This window comes from Mauremys reevesii, linkage group 13 (genome assembly GCF_016161935.1).
Source record: "Mauremys reevesii isolate NIE-2019 linkage group 13, ASM1616193v1, whole genome shotgun sequence".
In the NCBI taxonomy this organism is placed as follows: domain Eukaryota; kingdom Metazoa; phylum Chordata; order Testudines; family Geoemydidae; genus Mauremys; species Mauremys reevesii.
This window is the reverse complement of record NC_052635.1, coordinates 25,637,682-25,651,093: the sequence shown is the minus strand read 5'-3', so window position 1 is coordinate 25,651,093 and position 13,412 is coordinate 25,637,682. Positions and strand designations below refer to the sequence as shown.

At 50.3% G+C, this 13,412-nt stretch overlaps 1 protein-coding gene across 7 annotated transcripts in view; it reads right to left on the bottom strand.

The window, feature by feature from the left end:
• MYBL2 (MYB proto-oncogene like 2) overlaps nt 1–13,412 on the bottom strand; it is a 39,197-nt gene that overhangs the window by 16,456 nt on the left and 9,329 nt on the right. Inside the window, exons 1-8 of one of the 7 annotated variants that reach the window (XM_039497843.1) lie at nt 12,754–12,962; nt 8,444–8,537; nt 7,695–7,766; nt 5,564–5,656; nt 4,769–4,801; nt 3,537–3,757; nt 3,234–3,390; nt 2,049–2,321 (exon numbers count right to left, since the gene is read on the bottom strand). In XM_039497843.1, coding sequence (XP_039353777.1) covers nt 2,049–2,321; nt 3,234–3,390; nt 3,537–3,757; nt 4,769–4,801; nt 5,564–5,656; nt 7,695–7,766; nt 8,444–8,537; nt 12,754–12,914 — 1,104 coding nt within the window. In that variant the 5' untranslated portion in view covers nt 12,915–12,962. Of the gene's footprint in view, nt 1–2,048; nt 2,322–3,233; nt 3,391–3,536; nt 3,758–4,768; nt 4,802–5,563; nt 5,657–7,694; nt 7,767–8,443; nt 8,538–10,816; nt 11,107–12,753; nt 12,963–13,412 lie in introns of those variants that run through there. The other 6 variants (XM_039497845.1, XM_039497848.1, XM_039497846.1 and 3 more) reach the window with 6 other exon arrangements.

Genomic DNA, 13,412 nt, shown 5'->3' with positions numbered 1-13,412 from the left:
CAGGGACATTTCATTTACATGCTGTCTAAGGCCAGGGCTACACTACAAACTTCTGCTGGCAGCGCTGTCGGCCCGGGCACGAGGCGGCGTGATCCCCGACCAACGCAGCTGGGCCAGCAAAAGCCCCTAGTGTAGTCACAGTTATATTGGCCAAGCTGTCTTTTCGCCCGGATAGTTTGTTTCACTCAGGGGCATGGGTGGTATAAGCTAAATCGATATCAGCTGCGTTCACACGAGGAGCGCTTTGCTGGTATTCCTGCACTGGTAAAGCGCTCCTCCTGTAGACACTGACCCTTCTGAAGGCAGCGGCATCCTGCAATACAGTTTAAGATCAGCAAGGCCAAGAAACTCAAAAATTAATTCAAATGAATCCCCCACAACTGACTTCAGTTTGGGGCTGCATTTAGCGTTCATGACAGTAACAGACTTAGCAGCACTAGAGACATGAGGTACGTCTACACTATGGAGACTATACTGGCATAGCTACGTCGCCAGAGCTACACCAGCATAACCCCATAGCGTAGACCAGTGGTCCCCAAACTTTTTACCTCGTGCCCCCCCACTTCCCCGAGCTGAGTGGGAGTGGGGCCACAGCTCTGGGGGAGGAGGGGAGGACACAGGCAGGGGTATGGGGGTGGAGGTTGGAGCCATAGCTGAGGACAGAGGCGAGAGCGGAGCTTTGGCCAGGGTCGGCAACCGGGCCAGCAGCCAGGACCCTGGGTGCAGAGCTGGGGGCGCTCCCTCCCCACCCCCCATGGGGGCTGGCTCCAGCCCCACCTTCCTAAAGGTTCTTCCGCGTCCCCCAAGGGGACCTCTGGAGTAGACACAGCCTATGCAGACAGAAGGGGTTTTCCCACTGGTGTAGGAACACCATCTCCCTGAACGACGGTAGCTACGCCAACGGAGGCATTCTTCTGTTGACAACACTGAGTCTAAACTGGTTGGGGATGGCAGCTATGTCAACCGAACTGTTAAGTATAGACTAAGCCGAGGAAAATGCAGTTTCTCTACAAGGCTGAGATTTTCAAAGCTGTGTCAGAGATCTGGAAGCCCAATTCCCATTCAATGTAATGGGAATGGACTCCCAAACTCCCCAGGCACTTGGACAGTCTCAGCCCAAGCTTCTTCCACAAAGTTCAGTCAATGCTCCTCTATTCTGCCTCACTTCCTCCCTGCTACTTCAGTCCTGGTCCCCACACAGCTTTGCCAATGGAAAGGACAGTCCTGATTCAGTCCTTCACTTCTTGCCCAACATCTGTATGGATCCAAATGGAGCCACGTTCCCCCCAGTCTAACATTCTCCGTGAATGGGAAGGTTGGTCAGAGAAGCCAGCTGCCTGGAAAACTGAATAGGGGCCATTTTAAACAAGATGGCTGAGTCCCATTGATATTTTTAACTCTGTGACATGCTCTGCAGCGGCTGTGAGGCAGGCTGGCGAGTCAATCACACTCCTGTGGGAAGGTTTATGCTTTTGCTGTGTAACTGACTTCAGGTTGAAACAAACTGAGGACTAGATTGGGACTTGGAAGCATTCCAGGAGGCAATGGGTCTCGGAGACACCCCTCACAGTCACAATTCCTCCCTGCTCCTGGACGGTAGTGATTTACTGCTGGCCTGTGCCAGCAGGAAGTATTGCCCCCTATGCTGGCTCAGCTGCTCTGACTAGGAAACAGGGACAGAGCTACAGCTCTGCCTACTGCCCACTATGCCCTACCCTGCCCCAGCCCATCACGCCAGGGGGAGAGCGCCCTGCCTCGCTGGTTCCCATGAGCCTGGGCCCTAATTACAGGTAACCCCTGCAGCAGAGCAGGTGGGGGTTCTTATTTGCTGGTGCAGGCATAGAGCCCCATCTTGGGATTTAAAGCAGGCGGTGAGAACCCACAACGAATTGCCAGAGAGCCCAAGCCTGGAGCCTTTAATCACACAAGCAGCCCCACTGAAATCAACGCATCGGCAAGGATCGCTCGGGGGCTGCGGGACTGGACCACACCATTTGCCTCCCTCTCAGAGGTGCATATTAGGAGACGAGACATCGCTCCCCTCTTACCGATTCCATCATGTCCAGAGCTTCCGTAAAGGCTGGTCCTGAAGTCAGGCTCAAGTAGTTGGCAGTGTCAGCTGCCCATTTGTATGGAAAGGTGCCATCCGGCGATGCGTCTTCAGGTGCCACGTCCTTTGGGGCCCCCTCGGCACTGTCCTCCGCCAGCGTTGCAGCTGCTTGCTCAGAGGGCAGCTCCTGGAAGCCAGTTGCTTCCTCCTCACTGGCTTCTTCCTCCTTTATTTCCAAGGTATCGGCAGGCCAGCTAGCATGTAGGTTTTTCTTTGAAAACAGAAACAAAAAAGCCACATAAACGAACGCTAAGGTTGAAAAGTCAGGCGCCAAGGTTAGGGAGTGCCAGGACTGAGGTGCCCCATGCGACCTTAGTTCAGCCCCCTCGTGCGCATGCATCGTGCTGGAGTCTTGTTAGCACCACATGGGAAATCTTGGCAGAGCCAGAAATATAACCCAGCGCCCTGGGCCCCAGTCCAGTGTCTTAATCACAATAGAATTATCCTTGTTCTTCTTACAGTCCACTTCACCAAATGGAGGAGGCTTGTAAAACAATCAGTATGTGATCATGTAATTAAAGACTATGCCATATTGTGTACACACACACACACACACACACACACAGTCACTGAATTAAGGTTACACAGGCACCCTTACGTCAGGCATTTCCTAACTTCAGAGAGCATGACTTAATGTTCTTTTAATGTAGATTTTTGTATGTAATTTCCTAGGTTTCAAAAAACAAAACAAAACAAAACAAAAAAAACCACGATCACCCCTTGACCCACGCAAACATACATCATCATCAGGGTTTGCACCCAGGATCTTCAGATCCACATCACAGACCCCTCCCACTTGAGCTCAAAGAACCAGCCTGTTATCCTCTATATGGACCAGCACCAAAGGATGGAACATGCACTGCGCCAGTGGCTTACACAACTACTTTCTAGACAGGAGAGGAGTTTTGGGAATCTATTCCTGGTTGAGAGCGTGGCAAGCTAGTGGGTACAGACAGCACAGCCAGGCACACAGCTTTGGCACATTCATTCTGAAGGGCAGCATTGCTGTGGATGAATGTCTCTGATCTGCATTAACAGAATAACGCACACCTCACCATCAACCAAAATGCAAGATCTTCCACTGCAAGGTTTTATCAGCCAGCTGATTTGTTTTGTGCTCTACCTGGTTCCCGGCACTCTGGACACTTTGGCTTTCCTCGCCCTCCACCTCCACCAACAAGTACAGGGACTCAGGGTCTTTTGTTTCACTGAGGAAACCTCCTGTGTCCACTTTCCGTTTGATGGTGGAGTTCCAGTGGTTCTTCACAGCATTGTCAGTCCTGGAGAGAAAAGCCAAAGTCAACAGGCATTTTAGAGCTGATGGCTCCCGATGAAATTAAGAATCCATATTCTCAGCATCCCTCCATACAGATATCTCAACAGCCTATCTGACTCTTAAGGCACTAACAACAGGCAAGGGCCCTACCTCCCAGGCAGCAGCTTGGCAATCTCAGCCCAGCGGTTCCCCAGAACTTTGTGAGCCTCGAAAATAATTCGGTCCTCCTCCTCTGTCCACGAGGACTTCTTCACCTCGGGGTTCAGGTGGTTGTGCCAGCGTTCCCGGCACTGCTTCCCCAGCCTGCCTTTCAGGTACTTTGCTATCAGTGTCCATTGCTTTGTGCCAAATTTTTTAACCAGTTCAATTACCTTTAAACAAAAGGAAAATGAAGTGAATGAATGGATGGGTATCGGGTGCACTTGTTACCATGTTTGCTTTTTCCACCTTCAGTGTCTTTACAGGGACCCATGGATGTCACAGTGAGAAGAGTTCTGTCTAGAGGAGAGTCTGCATGAACCCATCACTCAGACCCCTGGGCACGAGTCTCCTTTACTCGGCACCTTGTGTTGTTATTCACACCAGTGCCACATGTGTGTAAAATGTGGCCATTCTGTATGGGCATAAGTGACAATGCCGGGGGCAAGGCAGCAGAGAATTGAGCTCTGGATGTGGCAGAACTCTTCACGGTACAAATGTGGGTGATAGATTTTAAACCATGTGCCTATTTCTGATCAGGTGACAAGCTGTCACATGTCCTGAGGCTCCCCTTCCATCTGTACCATGGGGAACTTGACTGCACTGGCAAACTCCATCCTCTTTCTAGCTCTCTCCCTGGTCCAGCGAGACTTTATCTGCAGCATGTGAATCACGTGAGCATATTTAAAACTCTGCACCCAGCTACAGTGCTAGTGTGGGCAGCCTGAGCTCTAATCACAATTCAATTATGTTAACTTAAAACAAACCAACGCAGACACCCATGCTAGCCCCAAGTGACCATGCAATCTTGTTTTTCTCATCTTCATTCCACCCTGCCCTGTGTTAGATCTGTCTGTTGTTTTGATCCTCCCTTAGATTCTATGCACTTTGGGGCAAGGAATCAGTCTTTACTGCCTCTGTGAAGTGCTGTGCAAGCTGAGAGCACTATATACATAATAATAACGTAGGCTACTCTCTGTATTTCTCCCCGGAGACCCACTTGGCTGATTAAGAAGCAGGACTGATGAGCACCCAAATGAAACCCCATCCCATCCAATTTTCCTTGGCTGACTGATTGTTGGCAGATTTTTATTTTTATAATGCCAAGCAAGGAGCTTTATTGACATCAGATGACCAAGTCCCTGCCCCAAATCGCTTACAATCTTGTATAGACAGCAACACACCTTGCACAAGCAGTCACAACTCCCACAGATCAGCTGCAATGTAAAAGGGGGTGGAAGAAGATGAGAAAGCAGGTATACATGGTGAAGCAGCTTCATTTACCCAGTCTGGCAGAGACAACAGCAGAAGGAGCCAAAGGGAACGTCATAGTAAGTGAAGACGGCGGAGTCTAGGACACACCAAGGGTCACAGCCAAAGAGGAAAGAAGAGCTGCTGGCAGCAGTGGAGTAGTGGAGGGCCCTAGCAGTGAGGAGGAGGAGTTGTAATGCAACGTAATGTGAAGGGACCTGGTCACAGATGCAGGAAAGACAGCAGATTTTCAGAGTGACATGCAGGAGGAGCGTACAGGCCAGCCCCAGGGTGCACAGAAAGGAGGAAGCAGCAGTAATCAGTGTGAGGTGAGAAAGGCACAGACAATGGGTTAGCAGGGGAGTTGGACAGGAAAGGGTAGATCAGAAGATACTGAGGCAGAAAAAAATGACACGAGGTAGCAACTGTCAAATACGTCCTTTTCTCCCATTGCTAGCCCCCAGTCCACACCTTGCTGGATCACTGCTCAAGCAGTGTGGTATGGGGAGAGTGGCGGTCTTTCAGATGAGCAAATCCCAGGGCATTTAGAACTTTACAGGTCAAAAAAATGCCTTATTATGCAGCTTAGAAGCAGTTCACTGAGTGCACAGAAGGGTATCAAGTGCTGCTTTTTTGGGCTATCTGTAAAAGGACTTCCAGACTGCAAACCCAGCGCCTTTCATGTCCTCCACACAGAGCAACGAACCATGACGCTGCCACCAAGTTACCTTCTGATCCTCTTCCTTGGTCCAAGGCCCTTTAACCAAGTCTGGATTCAACACCCTCAGCCACCGGTATTGGCACTGCTGATCAGTGCGGTTCTGCGCCAGGGAATTAAGAGCCATGAGTTAGAACAGAGGCCACAACTACAAGAGCAACACAGAGCAACTGGAGGGAAACCTTCCATATTGGACTGGCTGTTTTATTTTCAAAAGATAACCAGGCTAGGAGTGGACAGCTCAGGAGAGGAACGGGAAGGGGACCCTGCCACCATTCACCTCACGTCAGTGGTCAAGGGTGGTGGTGATGTGACGGCTGAGATTGTGAGAAATGAGATTAGCAAAATTCTCAGCCCCATTCCCAATGGAGGTGTTCACACCACAAACACACACACTAGCTCCCTTTTGAGCCAGGTCAGTAGAGATGGGCCCTAGAGACCAAACTCCTTTCTCAACCTTACAGATGGTCCCTCCTGGGCATGCCTGGGGCACACCGGCAAATGCATGGGCGGGGGAAGCCTGCTCTGTCACTGCTGTCCTTGTCAGGTGGATAAACAGAAGACTCCAGTCTCAAGAGCAGAGGTTCTCAAACATTTTTTGCTGGGACCGCCTTTGAAAATATTTCAGGCTGTGACACCAGCCCCTCGCCCCACCCCACCAACCATGACGCCTTTACTTCTGCACTGCCGCCAACAGCAGTGCAGGCTTCAGAGCTGGGAGCCCGGCCAGCAGTCAACACTCTCCTGACCCCCCTACAATAGTCTTGCGACCCTCTTTTGGGTTGAGACCCCCAGTTTGAGAAACTCTGCTACAGCCACCAGCCAGCATTGAAATCCCATAAACGCAGCCTCACTCACTGCCTCTGCCACTCTGGGGCACGGAATAAGATTACAAACAATCCCCTGCAGAAAGAGATTCTGTCGAAACGTGTCAACTGTGTCCTTAGCATCAACCCTTCAGAGCTTGCCCTTCCAGTTCCCAGAGCTTCAGCCATATGCTCCCAGCTCCTCTCTTTCCAGCACACACTGCTCCAGGGGTGCTCCCATCCCATGTCATGTTGGTGACTGGAAACTACTCTGCCAGCTACTAGTCACAAAAGTAGTCCCCTCCTAGCTTAGCACCTCCCAGCCTTGGAGGGTGAACCAGACTAGTCTGTGTGGGCAAGAATCAGAGGAGACAAGCAGTTGGGAGAGGAAAGTTGCTTGAGCTCAGATCCACCCTCCCCACAACCCATCTTGCAGAGGAATCTGCATGCTGCAGGTAAGGAGGTTCTCTACCAGCCAACTTCCTTCCCCACAATATAGCTGTTGCTATGGACAAGGCTGCTGGCTCAGCCTGCCATCCCAAGCTTCTCTGCCCAGCCAGGAGGGCGCTTAGGGACATCCCTCACCAATGCTTCCCTCCATGTGGCTGCCTGACACATTCAGACTGGAAATAAAGTGTACCATGAGAGCGAATAACTTTTGGAACACTGTGTCAAGGGTTGCGGTGGATTCTCCAGCACTGACAGTTTTTAAATGGGATGTTCTTCTAAAAGCTCTGCTCTGGGAATTATTTTGGGGCCGTTCTCTGGCCTGTGTCATACAGAGGGTCAGACTAGATGATCACAATGGTCCCTTCTGGCCTTGGAATCTAGGAATCTGTGATGAGCAGGTGGCCAGGAAAGAAGCTGGGAGCCAGCAGTTCAAGAAAATGAGAGACACCCAGCATGGGGCTGGCTGACTACTGACAGGGCCCCCATGCCACGTGCTACCACCTCTACAGGAGGGAACGAGGTTTGCATATAGAACCCACCAATGCACAGAACTCGAGCACGTGGGCTTTGCCTTATGCAGTCAGAACAGGATCTGTGGCCTAGTGCACCAAGAATAGGAAACTGCGACAGACACCCCTGAATTCTTGTCCCAGCTCCTCCCGATTTCAGGCGGGTTAGTTATTCTCCCACCCTGCAGGGCTGCTCCGAGGGGTCATTATTATTATTATTTGTGTTAGCAGAGCACTTCGGAGCCCCAGTCAGGGACCAGGCCCCATTGTGCTAGGTGCTGTACAAACACAACGCTAGCTCACGGTTGCAAGCGCTTTGGGTATAAGAAGTGCCAAGTATCCTAACTCGCCCCGTCCCGCCTGCAGCTCCACTTACGGGAAAGTGACTTGCCAGGAACTTCCAGTCGCTCTGTCCAAACTGCTTCACTAGCGTCTTCAGCCATTCATCCTGCGAAGAGCAAAGGGGTCAGCTTTCACCCGCACAAGATGCTACAGCCACGCTGTTGTACAAGGGACATGTCACTAAGTATTGCAGCTGGAGAGATAAGGGCTTGAACCTTTGTCCTGCCATTTATCATCATGTCCAAAAAAACCCCCAAAAACCAGCCCAAACCCAGCATCACCCCAGCTGCCTGTAGCAACACCCGGTAGGCAGGATTTCTAACCTGGGCCATAAATGGCTGGCATCAATTTTTAAGCATACAGGCCCAGGCTACTCATTGAAAACAAGCGTTCAACTGCTGTAATTAAATACTGCGTTGGCCCACCTACGTTCTAACATGGTTTGATTCAAACTGCATGGACAGGGCCAAACTGTGCTCCAGTCAGTGTGTTTTAGGCCCAGTAGAGATGTAGGCTGAGAGCCGGTCTATGCTGTTGGATTACAACGCGGTAGGCCCTTGACATGGCTGGGCAGAGAGGACTAATCCCCTGTACCATGCTGCAGCCCTGCCCCTGGGGCACAGCACAGCTCGGGGAGAGCTGTTGTAGTACAGACAGTTCACCTCACAGCTTCTCTGCACAGGAAGTCCTGAGGTGCCCTAGAGAGCAGGCCTTACTCCTCCCTCCCGCCACTCTATCCACACCCCCTCGAAGAGACAACACGCTTTCCCTGTTGTCACCTACCTCTTCGTGAGTCCACTTGACCTTGCACCTGTTCTCCCGCTGCTCTGGCACGTCCGAGTCCGTGTCCTGGTAATGCAGCTCATCTTGCTCCTCACTACACAAAACCAAGAGAGTTTGTTTTGTTTTATGAGAGATGCGGCAGCTGGAACAAATACCCCAGCGCAACCCAGAGCTCTGCCTCTGTCCTGGGCCTTTTCGCAAAGTTTTGGCCAAATTTCCCAAACACAGCGGGCTCACCTCAACAATCTAAGTATCAAGTAACTGCCTGCCAATAGGGGTTGCACTCTCTGCTTAGGAGAGCATCTTTGCAAATCTGGCTCTGTTATTGGCAAACAGCATCAAGGAGCACAGCTCAACTCCCCTGTGATGCAAGCAGCTCTTGATGCCAACTGGCAGAGGCCACAGGGATGCATATGAGTTACAGAGATCCCTGGGTCTGGTATTTACATATCAGTTCACCAAAGAGTATCATGTAAAGTCTCTACTGAAAGCTGGTGTCACACTGGTTGTGTTGCCTGTAGTTGGTAGAGGTGGGGAGCTGACCCCTGGCAGGCCCTGGCACAGCTTCTTCTCAGTAAAGACAGGTGGAAGTGAGGCACCTCACAACCCTGGGAAGTGTCACATCCCCATCCACTGCAGGGACAAAGACCCTTTAAAAACTAAAAGAAGATATGCAGCTTTTTTACCTTTAGAGAGGAAGGATGGCCAAGTGGTTAGGTACTAACCTAGTATTTGGGACCTAGATTCTCTCTGCCGCAGACTTCCTGTGTGACCTTGGGCAAGTCACTTAGCTTCTCTAGGTATGTCTACACTTCAGCTGGGAGCATGCCGCCCAAGCCAGGTAAAATAGCTGTGTGGACACTGCAGCGGAGGCTTGGGCTAGCCACCTGAGCTTGGACCTAGGGGGTTGGGTAGGCTTGGATTCAGGTGGCTCGCCTATGATGGAATATCCAGAGTCCATGCCCCTGCATTTGAGCTCAAATCACTAGCTTGAGCTGTTGCAGTTTCCACACTGCTATTTTGAACATGCTAGCTTGGCTCAAGTCTTTCTACCTGGGCTGGGAGGCAGGCTCCCAGCTGCAATGTAGATATACTCTCTGTGCCTCAGTTCCCCACCTGCACAACAGGGAACAGCCCCGCTCTACCTCATGGGTAAACACATTAAAGACTGTGAAACACATAGATACTACCATAATGGGGGCCATATTAAGTACCCAAGGGAGCTAGCTAGGCCACCAGTTCAAACCCAGCCAAGGTGACAGTGAGGTGCTTAGGATCAGTGAGATAAGTAGCAGTTACAGCACACCAGCTGTCTAGTCACAGTCAAGTACTCCATAGGCACTGACCACTTCTTCATGAGCTGCTCACATTGCCTCCATGACTGCAGCCCACCTCCCCTTCTCTCAAGCTGGCGAGTACATGCCATCGATCTCCACGACAGCTTCATAGTCGCATCCAAATAAAATTAGGGAAGTATTTAATATGATTGACTAGCTAAGGAGGAGCAGCCACCAGCACCATGTGACCAGGCAGCTCTTCACAGCTCACAGTTTGAGAGCCACTAGCCCAGTGCAAGCCTTTTGCTTTATTTTGTACCCATGTCCAAACCCATGACCCAGCCCAGTCTCCAGCTCCCTTATCCAGATAGGCAGAGCAACTGGACTTGATCCGATAGGCTTAAGAGCTATAATTTTTATTGAAAGAGGGAGGAAACAAACTGAACTCTTGATTCCTTCTCAATATTTAGGGAGCAAGAAGCTTTCATCTAAGCACACAACCTCAGACTGAATATGGGTAAAAAAAGGGCAAGATATTGGGTAGGTTTGATCCTTACACCCGGAGCATAATATTTTTTGATAAACCACTTAGTCTGCGTTATAGTTTAGCTTGGTTTGCCTATATACTATTGTCTTTATCACAGTAACACACCCAGGGGCTAGAAAGAAGAGCAGGGCCTCACTGGGCTTGGTGCTGCTCCTACCATCTGATCAGCAACTGTCCTTGCCCCAAAGACTTTATAATCAAACTGGCACCTTTCACCAGCCCCAAACTGACCTGATCACTTGAGAGTCAAAAAAACTTTTTTTTTCCATGCCAGACATGGCTGCTCCTCTCCCCACCCTCACATTTTGCAAGCAGGCCATTTTAAAGCAGCACTTTAACCCAGATCCCAGGCTGCCCCCCACTCTCTGATCGTATCCCCTTCCTAGCCAGTCGTGGGGAGAATAATTCTGTGCATTATAGATTCCCCTGCGTGCCGAGCAAGATCCCCCATATAGGGGAAGGGAAATGGAGGGAGTGGATTCTCTCCCCTGAAATACCAGGGAGAGGGGGGAATGGGGAAGGAGGTGCAATGCAACAAACCCAGCTTACCCCCCAGGGCGGGCACGAAGCTCGCCCCATTGCATGAGACTCACCCGCGGGTCCTGCGAGCCATCCTGCCCTTTGTGCATTAAAAACATCAATCGCGAGAAAATCACAGCGGCTCGCCAGGGGGATGCCGCATCCCTTGGCCCCGGAGCCGGCCTCTGCCGGGGGTGCAACCCCAGCGCCCCGCGGTTAGCGCGCGCGGCGGGCTGGACGCGGGGGGAAGCTCGCGCCTGCCCGGCGTACAGCACAGGAGGCAACTTTCCTATCTCGCGCCAACTCCACCCCGGGGTCCAGCCGAGCCTGCGCGAGAGCGACGAGAAGCGCAAAAATAAAAGGAGGGAGAGGGAGGAACAAAAAAAGCGGGGGGAGGAAAAGAGGCGCGCGCGGGCCGCTTGCAAAAACTCCTTCCCTTTCTCCTCCTCTCCCGCCCCCGACTCTTATTAAAGCGAGAAATAATGGATGTGAAATACAGACATGCAAAGGACGGGTGCAAAATACAGGCATGCATGTCCAGCTAGGCGTGCAAAAAGAAATGCATGCATCAATGCCTCCGAACGGCAGGCACCCTGCATGGGTGCATCGGGTCTGCAAACCCAACTTCTGTTTGTTTGTTCCTTAAAAGCTCGTGGGGGTCACGGTCTCCTTGGCAGACCTAAATGTACTTGGCATGGTAAGGCACCAATCCCGAAAGCTGACCTACAGAGATAGATCTCTGCTCCCAAGCAGAAGCCCCACTGATTTCGGGGGCTTTCATGGGTCTCCTCTCTCCCTGTTGTGGCCAGGCTCATCATGCCTCCATGACACAGCCTTTAAATTCAGTCAGGCCACTAAGATTGAATTCACGCAGGGTGCCAATCCCATTGAAGTGGACAGCCCACTGGGCTACAAGTCAGGAGACCTGGGCTCTGTTCCTGGCTATGTCATTGACTCACTCTGTGACCTTGACCGAGTCACTTAACTCTGTGCCTCAGTTTCCCCATCTGTAAAACAGGGATAATGATGCCTAATCACTTTTGTTAAGGGCTTTGAGATCTACGTGTGAGAAGGGCTACATATGTGCTAAATTACGGTTATTCCAGAGCTGAATATGGCCCTTGTTCTTTGAGTAAAAAAAAAAAAAGCAGCTTTCTTTATGCCAGGCAACAGAAGATTTTCTCCATTTGTTTAGAGGGACGCTGGGAGGATTAATGTTTGCACAGTGTTTGAAGACTAGAAGTCATATAGAAGAGCTATTATTTCTATTATTACTGTTATCGGCAAATGTTATTTGAGATTTACAGAGGGAAGACCACTCAAGGGAAGTGATTTTATCTTCAGAGGCTCATGCCTGCAGAGGAGCATATGCAGAGATGTTTACCTGTATTTTGCTGGGCAGCACTGAAGAAAGAAGGGTGAAGAATTGCACTCTTCTACATACAATGTCCTACGTGTACCCTGAATGACTATTTAATCAGAGCAGTCACATTTGTAGCCATTCCAACAATACAATAACAAAGACAGCACTGGTGTAAATGTCTGTACAGATAAGTTCACAGACAATGGCTTTGATTCAGCAAAAGACTTAAGCACATGCTTAAAGTTAAACGTGTTTAAGTGCTTTGCTGAATTGTGGCTAAGTGATCAAACAATGGAACCTCCACATTCCAGATTTGCAGCATGATGGGTGAATAAGGTTTAAAAGGAGAACCATCACACAGCCATATATAAAAGCAGACCATCATACCCCATCCTTCTCTGCCATCTCTTAACACCTATTCACAACCTCTGACAGCAGTCCCCACCACCTCCAAACAACCTGCTCGAAAGAGAGAAGTTCATAAGACATGTTAAAGACCCCAACGGCACAGTCAAAACACAAGGTGGAAGAGTCAGAAAGAAAAGCGCCTTAAATCCATGCAAGCAGACTAAAAAACACCCATACGTGTAAAAGGGAGAGGTACCTTGAGTGCTCAGGTATGCAGGACACTGGTTTGTTTAATGGGTACCCAGGATAAAATAATTGAGGAGAGGATTCACATTCATCACTGATGTAATTGCAGCAGCTCCCAAACTCTTGTCCATGGACCACTTTCTGGTGACCTTTGGAGAGCTGGCTGGTCATATGCTGCTGCCTCCTCCTCTTTGTTTCCAAGCCGCTACATCACACTGAAGACAGCTAAAAACACATCAAAATACTTTCCCCATGTTGCTTTTCCATGTAAACAGCTGCCGAAGTTCTATGGGGATGCTACAGGATTGCGAATGGAAGGGAACTGGTCTGCACCTTTCCAAAGGCGAGAAGAGGTGTTCACAAGACAATCTCTCCATTGAGATATGGGCTCCCCAATGAAAACGTTGGAGCGGCCTGGTGCTGTAGGTTTATCTCCTTTGGGAGCACATACTTACACAGAACTCACCATTGCCAGCAGATGGCACTGTTGCTCCTCACAAAAAGAATTGCATGGGCACATTTATCTGGTTCAGAGCTACTCCAGCAGCTGTGTGTGTGTTGGGGTTATTTCTATTTTTTTGTGCACAGCACTCAGGAGTTCGCTACCAACCAGCTCTCGCAATCTTATTTCTTATTTCTGATGCTTAATTTCTGTGAATTAATGTCTCC